At 36.4% G+C, this 15441-nt stretch overlaps 1 protein-coding gene across 1 annotated transcript in view; it reads left to right on the top strand.

Annotated features, from left to right (window-relative positions):
• Window positions 1–15441, top strand: part of MCTP2 (multiple C2 and transmembrane domain containing 2) — a gene marked incomplete at its 3' end in the record, with an annotated part of 100977 nt that overhangs the window by 71450 nt on the left and 14086 nt on the right. Inside the window, exons 17-18 of the mRNA XM_084293133.1 lie at window positions 8695–8817; window positions 11714–11755. Coding sequence (XP_084149259.1) covers window positions 8695–8817; window positions 11714–11755 — 165 coding nt within the window. The remainder of the gene's footprint in view (window positions 1–8694; window positions 8818–11713; window positions 11756–15441) is intronic.

Consider the following 15441-nt stretch of genomic DNA (forward strand, 5'->3'; position numbering starts at 1 on the left):
TTTTTAGATTTCTGTTTTTCTACTATGGGCTTAGTGGGATTTTTAATTTTTTTTGAATATTTTTGGTAACTACTTAACACCCCCCAAAACCAAACAAAAACAAACAAGTAAATACACAACAAAGAAACCCAAACCAATGCTTTGCTCCTTCTGCTCTGTTTTAGTCTGGAAGCATTGCTAAGACTGGAGGCTTTGGAGAAACACATGCCAGACAGTTATGAAACATTTCTGAGTACAAGTACCTCTATATGTGGGTATACTGCAACCTAATTTTTTTTTTTTTTTTTTTTCCGTGCCATATCTGGAGATTGCCAGGGAACAAATGTGTGATTCTCCTGCCACTGTATTCTGAATTAAGTCTAATTAAATATGCTTGCTTTATTAAGAGTCTTTTTTGCTTTACTCGTTCATATCTATGAACATGAAGGAGGAAAGTCATTAAAGTAATTTAAGCATATTGCTTAAATGTCCCATTTGCTACCAATTGTAACCCAATGTTGATTGTCCAAAGTTAAAGAACACTTCCACCAAATACTCTTTCCATTTACTGTATAGTTACGTCATCATCTGACCCTTACTGCTAGTGTTTCTCACAATGTTAACAAATATGTCTCCAAACTAAGTGGACATTTATCAGCTTAGCTAATGATAATTTTTTTCATGACCCTTTTAAGGTGTTCACCTTATCCAGAATAAATAAAATTAACCTACATTTTTTCCTCCTTTTAAATAGCACAGATATTTTTTCTGACACTTACTGGAAGAATTATTTACTATAGGATCAGGCTTTTAACTTGCATAGTGCCTGTCTTCCCTGAAAATAGATCATAACTTCTTCTGTATGAGAGCAATTCTGAAACTATGACCCTACTGATAAACATAACCAAAACATTAGTGATAAAAATGACCATTTAATTTAGCTACAATATAAAGCAATATATTTTTGTTTGGAATGCCTTCCTCCCCTTTGTTGTAAGATCTTCCTCCATTGCCTTTGTCTGTCATAGTTACCCCTTTAGAAATAACATGCAGATTTATTCCCCTGATCCACTCCCAGTGGATTACCCCGAAAGATAGAAAACTGTTGCAATTTTTCTTCCCTTAATTTTTAAGCTTTATTGCTTGAGGGTCTTTAACTGTATTTTACTTGGCTCAGGAAATGTAAAATACATTAGATAAAAACATAAGGGAAAAATTAGACCAGTCAGCATGCTAGCAAACAGCTATTTCTTCAGTGTCTGCAGTCTGAAAAGATGTGAAGTCTTTTATTGTAAAACCGTTGTGCATATATAAATATAGAACCCCAAAACTACTGGTGTTGTAGTTGCTTTTGTTTTGATTAACTTATTTTGAGGTTAGGGATAAAAGAGGAAGTGCAGCCACAAGAAAACTGTATGGAGGCATCCTAATAGACTTGTGGTGGGCTGCTCTGCTTTGGGGTTTAAATGTGTATGTCCTAAAGGAAAAAGTTGATACCCTATTCCAGATAAAACTTTTTGTGTTGAATATTGTTTGTGGTAACATTTGACAGGTAGTCTTCAAATATCTGCAATGCAATATATAAATTTTAATTTACATATAAACTTAAGAGGTGTGATGCATTCATTGAAATAAACTTGAACCAGGCAGCTCTTCCCCGACCCCTCATTAAAGAAAAATCTCTAAGGATCTTGTTTTTAATTTCCTGGGCTGGCTAATCTCATTAATGTAATGAAAATAATCAAAATAAAGGAAACCCCTTTTTTTTTTTTTTTTTTTTTTTTTTGGTGGGGGGGGGATAGGGTTTTTGTTTCTTGTTTAGTTCTTGTTCTGTAATGTTATCCAGTATCCAAGTGTGGACGTTCTGTAAGTGTTTGCAGTCAGGTACCCTTAAATGTAGCACCACAGCCTTCCTTGATTGAGTTGCCAAAAGCAGCGTCCCAAGAGGATGGTGGAGAACAGATCGTAATATTGTCAACTCTTCTGATTTCACTGCGACTTTTTGCAGAATAACATGCTTTTCTTACAGCTCCATTTCTTAGAGTCCTGTGATTGCACATGAATCACAGCTTTCATTTAAAACACAAATGAGTTTCTACTTCCTTGCAGCAGCAAAAAAAAATCAGGTCCCCCTGAAGAGTCTAAACCAGACAGTGATAAAAATGGCCCTAACACATACTGACTTAAACAGTATGAGATTTCTTGTGTGTTCTTAAGGGATTTTTTTTGCTTAAGGGATTTTTTTTTTTTTTGTTGATTTTCATGTCTTATTTTGTTATGAATAAGGAGTATTATTTTTTTTAATGTTCAAACTGCTATTAAAATTGTGACCCTGGTGAGTGTAGTTCCAATCCTGCCTCCTTACTTCGAAGTCATTGCTCATTTTCTTTCTTGCACCACCACATGCAACATAAATTGTCAAGCACAGATCAGACACCTCCTGTTTCTCTCCCCTGATAACCTCATCCACTGCCACTTTCTCAGAATGCTGCAGCTGGGACAAGTAGAGCTGGGATGTGTGGCTGTGGCAGCAGGACAAGCCTTTGTAGCTGTCTTGCTTGGCTTGATTTACACAGACTACTGAGATGGGCAAACGTGACCATGCAGTTTTTGTTACCTAAGGTGATATATGCAAAATAGAGTGAGATCCACATGGTAGCAAATTGTGCTATGTAAGCAACCCCCTTACTCCTAATCCTCAGTTCTATTCCGTGACGTACATCTAATGCCCAGACTGAGCTATACTGAGGCACAGCTTGGTGTTCTGTTTTGGATTTGGAGTGTTTAGGTGGATTTTTTTTTTTTCCTCTTTCTTTTTAAATTCCAGTAGTGTTTGCCCTTGCAACAGAACACTTATGTAGAAGAGCTAAACTTTTTCCTGTCTTATATCCATGAAATTAGCAGGTTGTACACAGATGGTATGTATGGAAAAATGCAGGGATAATTCATAGCATGGCATAAATATTTAAGACCTTCCATTCCCTCAGGTCATTTTTAATTTTGGTCATCCCCACTCAATACAACATACACACCGTACCGTTCTTGAGATGTTCTGTGTTCTCTTCCTGGATGCACAAAGCAGACTGAATCCAGAGGTTTCTTCTGACAGTGCTGGTCTGTTTAAGTATAATTTCTCTTCCTGCCACATTCTTTGTTACTGCATTGCAATGAGGGAGTGACTTTGCTCATCGCTGACCCCTCCTAGAGCTCCAGCTTGGTGCCTGGAGTTTAGGTAGCTCTCAGCTGAGCATGGCACAGTGATGAAGCATCCCATGGATATGGGAAGGAGGAATGCTGGAGTGCATCTCTTTGGAAGAAGGTCTACTATAAGAAGAAATTATTTGGAAGGGGGACATTACTGGAAAATGCATTCTTTATAACTGTCTCAACTTTTATTTGCTCTGCCTTGTAGTGGAGCTATTTTAAACTAATTGTTTGCAGCCTCTGTTGCAGGCTTTATTTATTTATTTATTTATTTATTTATTTTAAATATATCTTCCTCATCAAATGCACAAGCCATCCCAGAACTGCAAAGACTGCTACTGTGTTCACATGGGCCCACATGATATACCCTGGTTTCTGTTAGCCTGATCGCAGCACCATGTTAGTGCATCTATATTGCCTGTTATCTGAAGGCGATGCTTCTGTGTAAGCAGGTACATACACATGCATGAGTTTCCTGTTTTAAGTAGGTGTGTCCACTATTCCTCTGACTCTTTTACTCTCCCTTTCTAAGGACAGGAATAAATATCTGTCAAAAATAATTTGTTGTCAACAAGCTTATTGCCTCCAAGGGATTTAAATGCCCTTTTGGAGAGCCAGTGTCTTACACTATTGGCTAATGTCCTGTATTTTGTTTGGGGCAGAAGGACAGAAGGCTTCAAAAAGAATAAAAAAAAATGCTAGAGAGTTTGTTCCTGAATACTGAGCTGCAGAAACTTCTCTTCTTTTTAAACAGTCAATTTTTGCATACATGGTAACTTGAGACTACATAACCTCAAAATAAGTTAGAAACATGCAGTTCCTCTCCCCTGCAAATGGAGGGGAGCATCAAATCAAAATCAGTGTTTTGGGTTAGTTCAAAACAGATAACTTTGAGTAGTATTAGCTTGTTTTTTTCTCCTGACTTCATGAGTTGTGTAGACCGTGTCTATAAATTGCAAGGAAACTTTTGACAAAGCTGTTAGTCATTTAGACTTCGGTCAAATTGTGTGTGGTTTTGAAACCTGAAGTTTCAAATAATATTTTTCACAGCTCCACTGATGAGGCATTTCATTAGCATTGGAGCCTATGTTGGCTGAGAAAATAACCTTTTACCATAGGTTCCATCATGCATGCATTTAATCTCCTTTCACTTTTATTTTTTCCATCTGATGGAATGTATCCCTCTCTTCCCCATCACTGTTGTTTTCCAAGAGTTATTCTGTTATACAACATAGCACATAGCATCTTTTACTTCTCTAGAAAGACTTACCAGGCCAATGAAAGCTTTTTTTTTTTTTTTTTTTTTTTTTTTTTTTTTTTAAATCCTAAGTCATTTGGGAAAATTACTGTGCAGAAAAATTGCCCAGAAAGTCCCATCTAATGCTAGGCTTCTAAACATCTTAAAACTGTTCTATCCCATGACTGTGGGTTTGCTGGTGACAAATGTTTTATGGGCATACTTTAGTGGACACCCGTCTAAAATCTGTTCTTAATAGTCAGATCCTAAATTAGAACCAGAGGGGCAGAAAAAACAGATTTGAAACGTGTTTCTAAGGGTTTGTTTTTACTTTCAGTTGAGACTGCCTTCTCTCATCTTTTGTACTGCTGTCAAAAGGGCCACTCTCATGGTTGTTCAAACTCCATGCTTCTTGACAGGAACAGTTGGACCCCTCTTCAATGATTTTCAGATGAAACGGCTTCCAAACCTCCAGAGCTTTAACTTGTAGTTATTAGGCCCTTTGAAATAGCAACACATTAATCAGCTGAAATCAAGTGGTCCTTTCTCCAAGGCTGTTCTGTTGCTGTTCTCTTCTAGGTAGAACTATAGTCTAAATATTAGTTTCAATAGTTCTTTTTCTTCCTCCAGATATGTCTATCCCATTTCTGCTTCTATTTTGATCATTGTTTTGTAATGCTGTGAATTAAATTGCTCAGTTCTATAATGGGCTTTTATACTCTCAAATTGCATTAAGAGATGTAATGCAGAAAGCTAGTTTTCGCTTGCTTGACTTTTATTTTAGAAACTGGTTACTGTCCTTTTAACTTTTCTCATGCACAGTATGAAGCCCAGCAGAAAAGGTGTCAATGATGTAATGGATTATGTCTGACAGAATTTGGTCTAATGATGAAGTGAAACATGAAAAAATAAAGTATGGTTTGTTAAAAAACAGATCATTTGAAATTGGGGTGCTCTTGGATTCTGTCCCTGGCTACTGTGATCATGAGCAAGTGATATGAACCTGTTAGTGATTTCCTTTACCAGCCTCTGTATTAGGCAAAAGACAGACTAGTGACTACAAGAAACTGGGAATATACTGAAGCTTGTAGTAGCTATTATATGTTAGCAGTGGAGCCATTCTCAAGTTTTGATAAAAGATGTCATTAGAAAATAATTTGAGGAGGATAATGCGGGAGCTTCTCCCAAACATAAGGTATCACTGGGGAGAAAATAAAAACATGCATAACAGAAAGCCCATTTGGGGAGTAGTTGTCTATACCACAGGCCTTTTGGTTTTGTTGTTGGTGCCCGGGTGCTGCATGAGAGCTGAAAAAAATAGGTCATGGGCTTATATGGGAACTGCTTTGATGGCTGATGCTGCAGAACTAGTGAAAAGACTGTTAGAATGCAGAAATATTTCTATTCAGTTTATAAACACCCTCTGAACTTTTATGATGTACTGTATGTTCACAGCAATCGTTTCCCATACCTCGGAGGCTAAATAATTTCTGAATAGCTAAATCAATTTGTCTTGTATCTGTGTTGTGTCACAGTAATGAAAGCTCCTCTGCTGCGATGGTAGCAGTAAAGCAACTCTTCTTAAGTAGATGTGGGAGCTCTATCAAAGTGTCGCTGTCTGAGCTATAACTCAGCAGCTGATTAACCAGTCAGCATTAGAAAGGAAGCGACAGGATGCCTCAGCTATCAGTTGAGACTACACTGGGATTTTGTAATTAGATTTTAAGTTTTATTTAAGGTCTGAAACTTAATAATACACAAAATATACTGTTGGATCTAAAATCACCAAGGTCTTGATTTTGTATCTTGCCTAAATGACCTGTGATTACAAGGTTGTATTATACTTGCAACTGAGTGGAGCGATGTTCATATAGGATGATGACAGATGCACTAAAATTGGTTCAAGTCCTGCAACTGAATGAATGAAGAGAGGTTCTTCAAGAGCTTCATTGACTTCTGTAGGACTTTGCATAGCTGACTGCCAGTGGAGTCTTTTTGCTGTGTTAAGATGAGACTGAGTTCACATATAACCCAGGGACATTATGTACATGCAACCTTCTCCAACAGGCTGAAATCGATTTTTTGAATTCATACCTAGCAATGTGAATTTATATAAAGGAGTTTGCATAAGAATCAGGTGTGTATCTGTGTATGCATCTATTTTTATCTATTAATATATATACCCTAGATTGTTGTATGTATAGATATTTGCAATAACATATCCTCATTCTTTAGAATAATGCTTGAGGTGGGATGGCAGCTGGTATCACCTTCACTTTGTCTTACAAAGCAAACAAAGATTCATTCATTCAGGAGAGTTGGAATAGCTTCAGAAGAATTTGTTTGGGTTAAAACTTTTTATTTATGGAACTTTTTCTTTTTAGCTTGAGATACCACAATTTTTCAAGCCTCCTGTAAGAGAGATCAAGTATCATGCCTTCTTGCCAGCGTTCTTGTGTTTTGGTTGCCTTGCTTATGTATGAAATTTGACTGTTGGAATCATTATCACTTCTAATATTTTAGTATGTTGAAAAGCATGATCAAAAAGAAATCAAAACCTAATCCTCTTCTAAGTTCCTAAGCTGCAAATCAATAGTATGGGGATATGTTTTTTGGATGTCAGCCCATTTTATGAACGCATATATCTCAAAGATTGTTTTACTGGCCTACAAATGCCTTGAACAGGATGACAGTCTAATTCCTTGCATAGCAACAGCTAACATAAAATCAGGTTTGCTCTAGAAAATGCTTCTGCTATTTGGGCAGGGCTACATATACAGTCATTGTTTCTTGGTTTATGTTTGGCCCTGGTAGATATTAACTGGCCAATTGTCTGATGTCAGGCAAGCCTTTTTGTTTAAAAGTTACAACAGCTGTTGTTTTTTTAGGTGTGTGAATTCTAACCCCACTGAATGCAGTGGGAAGTAGTGTTTTGGTACACTGTGGCTAGACTTTTTGGTCCATAACACAATATATGTTGCCATAAATATCCCATTCTAAAAAAGCCAGACTTGCCTTCATATATAGTGTCTGACAGACCAAGGATTAATGGAAATAGAGACTTAACTTTCTAATCACACAGAGTTTTCCTCTCATTGCAGTTTGAGATGCATTAACTGAAGGATCTGACTCATTTTCACTTACCTGTATTATTCTATTTTTTTTTTTTTTCTGATAATTTTAGGTATTCCTTTGGGGAAAGAAAAATATGATAAGTGTATTTGTGTCTAGTTTTTAAAGGAGATTGTTTAAAATAGCTTAAAGTTACTACAGGCATTAGGTCGCTCTTCTGAAAACACTATGTGAGAGTAGAAAAGGAAACGGGATCACAACATGCATTTTATGGCTGTTCTGGATATAGTTTATTAACTTTGTTTTTCCAACCACTCCAAGTTTGGAGTCTATTCAGGTATCAATGGTACTTGTAAGATGGGATTGCAGTTTGGCTTGATATCATATTTTTGAAAAATACTAAGTGCTTTTTCAATTCCCCATCATATTGGTTACATGTTTTGCTGATCCAAATTGCGGAACAGAACTTCAAAATTTTGTTTCTGCTATTGCAATCAGTGGATTTTGTCAGATACCACTCTGAAGATACAAACTCGTACCCTTTCTAGGTAATGAGACCCCACGAAACCACTGAAATCAGAATATGCTTTGCTGGAAAATGGCAAATGTATGGGAATGGAAAATAGGATTGCTGGATCCCTTCCCAAAATAATGCATCACATGCAACCTAGAGCCTTGCCTCCTGGAATGTGATGGTCTTTCCTCTGTGTTGCTATGCCAAGAACACAGGTGGATTAATTGTGAAAATGAATTTGCTAAGCATCCCTCATTGAGCAACTAGAGAGGTGGATGGCTCCTGTTACACAAGAAGAAGAAACTCCTCTAGCCTGTGAAAGACGGGCTGGCAATTAGGGTTTGATGAAGTGCAGCAGGTCTATTATGCTCCAGCATTAATGACAAAGACCGTTCAGGCTTGAGGAAGTCCCAGGAAGGAGTGAATAATGCCTTTGGACCAAACTTACGTTATGGCCTTCACCAAAACCAGGGAGGGAGAAGCTAACAAATAGCAGCCTAATGGATTCAAACAGAATAGAAAGAGAGTACACTTTGCAAGCAGATTTTCTTTGCCAAAATGAGAATATGAATGAGGTTAAGAGAGATTCAAGGATGAATGCACATCAGGATAATGACTGAAAGGCCTTCTTGTACGTCTTTCTACTTACATACTTGTATGCTCCCTTCTATTGCTTTATTTCTCCCAGGTATTTGTGGTCACCGTGTGGAGCGTGGAACTGTACATGGTGCCCCTGGCTCTGCTTGTGCTCTTTGCATACAACTTCTCCCTCGTCAAAACAGGGAAGGTCAACAACACCCAAGATGCCCAGGCAAGTAAAATTGCAGTAACGTTTCTGGCAGACCCCACTTGAATTTGCCCTTGAGCAAGTTGTCATACATTTTAATGGTATCAAGCTAGTTGTGTAGCTAAACATTTTTATTTCAAAGTTACTGAAAAGAAACCTCCACCCTCTCATTTTTTCTGATTCAATTCAGGCAATAAACCATTCAGTGTAGTAGGGGGAAGAAGACAAGAGTGTGTAGGAGGAGGGGGATTTCACTTAAAAATGTTTGCAGTGATTTTGTAACTAAGTTGAATTAAGAAAGACTTACAAAATGACAAGACCCCCAGATCCATGCCCCCACTGCTCTTACACTTTGCATCACACTGATGATTCATGATTCATAGAAGAGGAAAGTCAATACAGGCTGAAAGTGAAGTTAGTTGTTTTTTAAACCTTGTTGGATTATCTGAGACTTCAAGAAGAAAAACTTACTCCTCCTACCTGTCCCCCAATTTTAAATGATGTTTTCTTTTTCTTTTTTTTTTTTTTTTTTTTTTAAGTTAATCTTCAGTTCTTTAACTTGATCTAGGAGAAAAAAAAAAACAAAAAACAAAAAACAAAAAAGATTATAACACACATATATTTACATGCTGCAAATTACAGCTGTTGAGATATGAGACTGTTGTTGCCCACTGTCTTTACATAACAATAGTAATTATAGTTAAAGGAGAGGATAAATTAAATTCAGGGATTTCCATAATGTTCCATTTTAGAATGTGTAACAAGTACAAGAACAAAATATAAGCTGAACTAAATATTCTAATTTCTGATAAAAATATGATTGACATTTGTACCCCTGAAGCCTACCTTTACACAAATCGATTGCACGGATTTTAAATAGACAAATACTATCCTAGGATTAAAAAAGGTCAATTGCTATTGTATTAGCAACAAAAGTTGCTTCTAGTTCAGTTTTGATCAGTCCCTATATGGAAAGATTGTTGGAACACAGGGCAAGTGTGTTCCATATAGGGACCAGGATGTAGACTTGATTTGAAGATAAATGGTAAAAGAAGTGCTTTTCTTCAATTTCATCTAAGTCCAGAATAACACAGAAAGATATTGTGTGTCTCCAGTGACTACTTTATTTCATCAAGAAAATGAGAACTTCCCATGTGGGAGAATCCCAGCCAAACTTTTATTTTATTTTATTTTATTTTATTTTATTTTATTTTATTTTATTTTATTTTATTTTATTTTATTTTATTTTATTTTATTTATTTTTTTTTTATACAAAAGGCAATATAAAATAATGCTAAGTAACCCAGGAAAAAATACAAGAACACTACCTCTCAGCACCTACTATTCTTCCTATGGTGAATTTGTTGCATATTCAAATGAGTTGTCTCACATAAGTCAGCAAGATTGAGGAGCATATCATTGGGATAGATGCTACAAAAAGCTTGTGTCTGAAAATGCAAGTTAATTGTAGCAGTACTGAAGAAAGGTCCAGCAAAAGGATTGCCCTTTTTCTGTCACACACATCCTGCAAGGAATGAGATACTGTGGAATTCAGGGGTGTATTTTGCATAAGCAAAATTACACATCTGTCTAAGTGCTTTGTAGGATTGGGATCATATGGAACAAGTAGTCAAAGTGCCTTTAATATTACCTGATTTCTTTTTTATGTGTGCCTGTGATTCTAACCATCTGTAGGTCAAAAATAGACAATCAGGTGCTACTTCTAGTCACATCTGTCCTGCAGATGACAAAAGGTTTTCTTCAAAATACCAATGTTTTTTTGCACGTTCATTTATTTATTTTTTGCTTCTTCAGATCTTGGCACTACTTTTGTTTTCTGTGTGCCAGCATGCACATTTTATGTATATAGAAGAAAGAAAATAAGAGTTTTTGGAAAAGAGGACATCATATTCTCTCCCTGATTTCTGTGCTATAAAATGGGGATAACAGTATTAACCTTGTAGGCATGATCCAATTGCCAGGAGGCTAAAGTCATGAATATTGGTAAAAATGCTTTATGATTTACAGATGGGAGCTTCTATAGAAATGTAAACCATGATCACTGTTAATTCAACTACTCTGGGTATTGGAGAGAGCCAAGGAGTAAGTCTGGATATCTGAGTTCTTGGTATCTCGTGTGTACTAGATGAAACTCTTTTTCTGGAAAAGAATAAAAACCAAATCCCAAACATCTTTTATTCTGATTCTTCACATTCTTTTATAGTTATCTGTATTTAAACTTGTAATACGCTGATTCAAATACACCTATTAAATAACTAAGAAAAACCTGGAGGCTCAGCTTATAAAATACCTGAATTGAAAGCCAAGTGCTCCTAATTTCAAGCCATAGCCAAGTCTTTTGTTTTCTCCTCTACCTGTCAGCACAGAAGTTAAAGGGAGAAAATAATGTGGCATAGAAATCTGAATGTGATTCATGAGATTGATTATGTTTATACTAATGTATTTTCTACCATCTAATGCTTCAGTAATGGCCCTAAAGAGAGGGAGCAGTCATTGTAGCAGCGAGGATGGAACAAGTTGAGTATAGAGTCCTCAGCCTTGACATGCCGACTGGTTCATTTGTCAGACTAAGAACAAAGCTGTTTACAGATAGTTAAAGTTGGCAATGAATTTGAAAGCCTGTTGCCTTCAAACTACTGGACACAACCACTAATGCTTTATGTAGACTTAAAATTTGTATAGGGCATTGCATGCTTTGTTCAAGCCATCACAAAAAAAGTCCTTGAATACAAAACATTATTTCTGAAAGGTGAAAGTGGTGGGTTTGTTAATGACTTGTAATAGAAGTGAGAGAAAACTGAGTAATGAAACGTTGTGGGAGTATCATAAGCTTTTTGAATGTTGCCTGCCACTGAGAATTAAGTGTAATGTTTTCTAATGTGGGCATCTGCTTTTGCAGGATCTTATGGGCTTGGATGAAGATGACGATGAGGATGATAAGGTAAGCATATTTCATGATGGTATGTTAGCTAGAATCAGAAGGAAAGTGGGAGAGCACAAACCCATCGCCCTATCTCCGTGAGATCTCCATTCATTGTCTGTATTAACTGGGAAAATAATTGTTTCCAGTTTGCTGCTGAGCAAACTTTAAAGATTGAGAAGGTTGGTTGGTTTGTATAACATTCAATAATGGCATTAGCTGTATGAGACCTGTGAACTTCATTTTAGTATGAGCATTTGAATCTGCTGTGTGCTTGAAATCATAAAACACATGTTCACGTATGTGTCTGTATGCTTATGGGTGGACAAGGTAAGTACATAAAATCCCTCATCGCTTCCATTGTGAGTGTTTGATATGCAGTCTGCACTGATGGCTTACTGCAAATTATTTAGTATTTCCATTCTTGTAGGCCAGAATTGCTGTGATTTCTGGAGGACAGCTTAGAGTTTTCTCAATATTTCTGTTAAAGCCTGGGAAAAAATGGTTTTAGTTTGTTGGCTGAAATGTAGAAAGAATAGGAATTGGCAAGGCCTGTTCCTCGTTTTATTAGAGCATACTTACTCATTCTTCTCACTATGAAAAATTCATTGGATTTTTTTCAACCTTATCAAACCACAGTGACAAATGATAAAAGGATTAGAGGGCATGACATATGAAGAAAGATTAAGAGAATTTAATGTATACAGCTTGAAAAAACATAAGTAAGTGAAGGAGGATCTGATAATCTATAAATACTTCAGAGCTAAAAGGTGAGGAATTATTTAACGAGCAACAGCATGCAAAGAAACATTAGCTGTTAGGAAGAAAATGTTCACAAGGCAATGTGAAACTTTCAAATTGCATACTAAGTTAATAAAATCTTCTTGAATATTCTGTTTTAAGAGTGTTAAAGTGAAATTGTTGATTGTTGAGAAGGAAATCAATACCACAGTTAGCAAGTGCACCTTAACTCTCAGTCAAAGACGCTTGAATTGAAGCTCAGCAGACTAATTGATGGAAATAGTTATTTGAATTTAACCTGCTCTTCTGTGGTTGTTATATTTTGATGAACAACCAGAAACCCATCAAAGTTATAAACTGAAGTTTAGACAAGCCAGTTAAATTACAGGTTTCTTGCAATGCACAATAATGATTTAAATGCTCTTATTTATATTTAATTCTTTGCATTGTAAAATTGGTCAACTAAATGGATCAATATCTGAAATTAAGCAGAAGTTGATAAATGAAAGTTGAATTATTTTCAAAGGAATGTTATCCCTCTAAAACTTGATAATTTCTATTTTGTGGGTACTCAGTGTTAGATGCCAGTATATATTGAGCCTGTATTTTCTGTGTGATGCTTAAATGTGTATCTTTATCCTCTGGAACCAATCCTATTTACATTTTTCTTTTTTAGTTTTCCAGTATTTTTACTTTCAAGTGCTGAGGTGGAAAAACATGTAAAAATGTACTAAAAACATACACAGTCCTCTGCCTGTGATGTGCAACAGACTAATTGATGTAAATCAAAATATTCTAGGTCAGATTTACCCTGGCTATTACTTTTGTGACTTTGGTTCTCTCTATAAATTCATTTGGGACACTTAAGTATGGATCTAATCACTTTGCATTTTTGCCCCCTGCTAAACAACTCCACTATCGTTTTCTTTTTTTAGTTTATTTTGACCAAGTATTGTAGTCTGGGAAAAATCCTGAGAGTCAATGTTGAACTGTCGATGGTTTGGCTCAGCCGTTTTTGCTGTAATCAACATTGCCCCTTTCATGCAGTAAAGGCCCTTAGAAATAGAGAGCTGAAAGAATTAATTAAAGCAACTCACAGTGGACACCTCCATCAGGCTTTCTGATCAAGATAATGCTTTATATCCCAATATGACAGCAATGATAATTCATAACTTGTATTTGTTGTGTACTAGTGTTATGTGTCTATGAGATTCAGACATAGAATTATTAGAGAATTGCCAGCCATTATGTGTATCCCATGTCATACGCTTTGTAGCACTGCCTTAATGTCTTCATGCTGTCTTGGGTACGTTCCCTTTGCACCACTGCTAGACCCTGTGTGCACTCTGACTTGCATCTTTAAGTACATTAGGTTACTCTAAGTGACTTTTCCAAGTCTGAGGGTGGCCAATGCTCTCTAGGGAGTGTAAGAAAAATGTAATTTTATGACATTATCTCATTGCAATGTCAACGTTTAAACAGACAACTATACTTTAAAAAGAAGTCTGTGTATTTTTTTCCTCCCTAATACAAGAACTCCTAAAGTTGAAATCTGTTAGTTGGGTTGTAGTATACAAGGTCACTGTTTCTGTTTCCTATCATCATGTTGTACGAAAATAGTCGCACACATAGCCTTTCTGGGTTCTGCTGCAAGTTAGACATAACAGACCATGCTTCTGGGAATTGTAACACACCCTCTAAGAGACGAACTGTTTACAAATTATAAATACACAGATGCTTAGTTCAAAAAACCCAAGAGCAGATTAACTCCCTCCACCTAAACTATCTGTCTTAAATGACAAGGCTTAATTGCCTACTCCTCCATTCGTTCCCTCTCTGTCCTTTCTGAATACCATCATGGAGGACTGTAAAAGATAAGAGAGATGTGTCCCTTTGGCATAAGCTGCTGGATAGATGAATGCCTTCTCGGATTTGTGCCATCTTGGATGTAGAGTTCAGGCTGTGTCCTGTCAGCTCTGGGGTCTGTCAGACTGTCTGAATAAGGATTGTTTTAAAATTACATCACTGAAATATCTTTTGCCCGCCAGTAGAAAGGTATAGTTGCTTGCAGCTTAAATCGTGAGTCATCTGATTGTAGAGCATTTCTATTTATTTTACTTTATTTACTTTATTTTACTTTTTTTGGTTGTTGTTGTTTCTTTTTTTGACAACAACTGTAAAGTTTCAAGAGCAGGTGGTCACCTTGTTGAATGAGTGTAGCATAGCACCGGACTGGAAAGAGTTTTGGAGTCTTCTTGTGATCTTAAGTTGTCTGGATAAAAGTTTGCATTTCCTCTGAAATAGGAGGTGATAGTGTGGTGGAACAGTTACTACTATTTCCAGATTTGGTAACTGACTTAAAAGAAAATCAGAGACAAAAATAAATCAACAGCACTTCCTGTTTTGTTTTGGAGGGTCTCCATCCAGTGATGAGCCAAAAGAGCCATGCTTGTATAATGGGGTGTAATAGGGAAGGATTAGATGACACTGTGACTTCAAACCAAGTCAGCTGGCAACTTACAAGAAATTTTTAGTACCTCATGGCTATTTTTTTGGCGTGTGGGATCCCCAAAGAAGAAAAACTCAGTATTTTTAATACACGAAATTCTCTGTCAAAAATAGGTACAAAAATTTACAAACTTTTATCAGCACAGTTCAAAAAGACTCCAGCTGAACAAATTAAAGTCAAATTCATCCAGTAGCAAACAGCTGACATTTTCCATTTGTGTTAGATTCAGCATGTGGAAACCTTCCGTATGGATCTTATTTGTACGGGTGGATTACGATGAAAATTGCATTAATTTTCTCCACAGTAAAGGTCAGTAATTGAAACATGAACCAAGAGTCTATTGTGTAAGATGCTATATCCCCATACTTAGGAAAGGTCATACAAGACAATATCATCTCATTGTTTTCTTCCCTGAAAGTATAAATAATTTCATTAGTTTTTTTTTCTTTTCTCTTCA

This window comes from Netta rufina (genome assembly GCF_964035555.1).
Source record: "Netta rufina genome assembly, chromosome: 11".
Taxonomy (NCBI): Eukaryota; Metazoa; Chordata; class Aves; order Anseriformes; family Anatidae; genus Netta; species Netta rufina.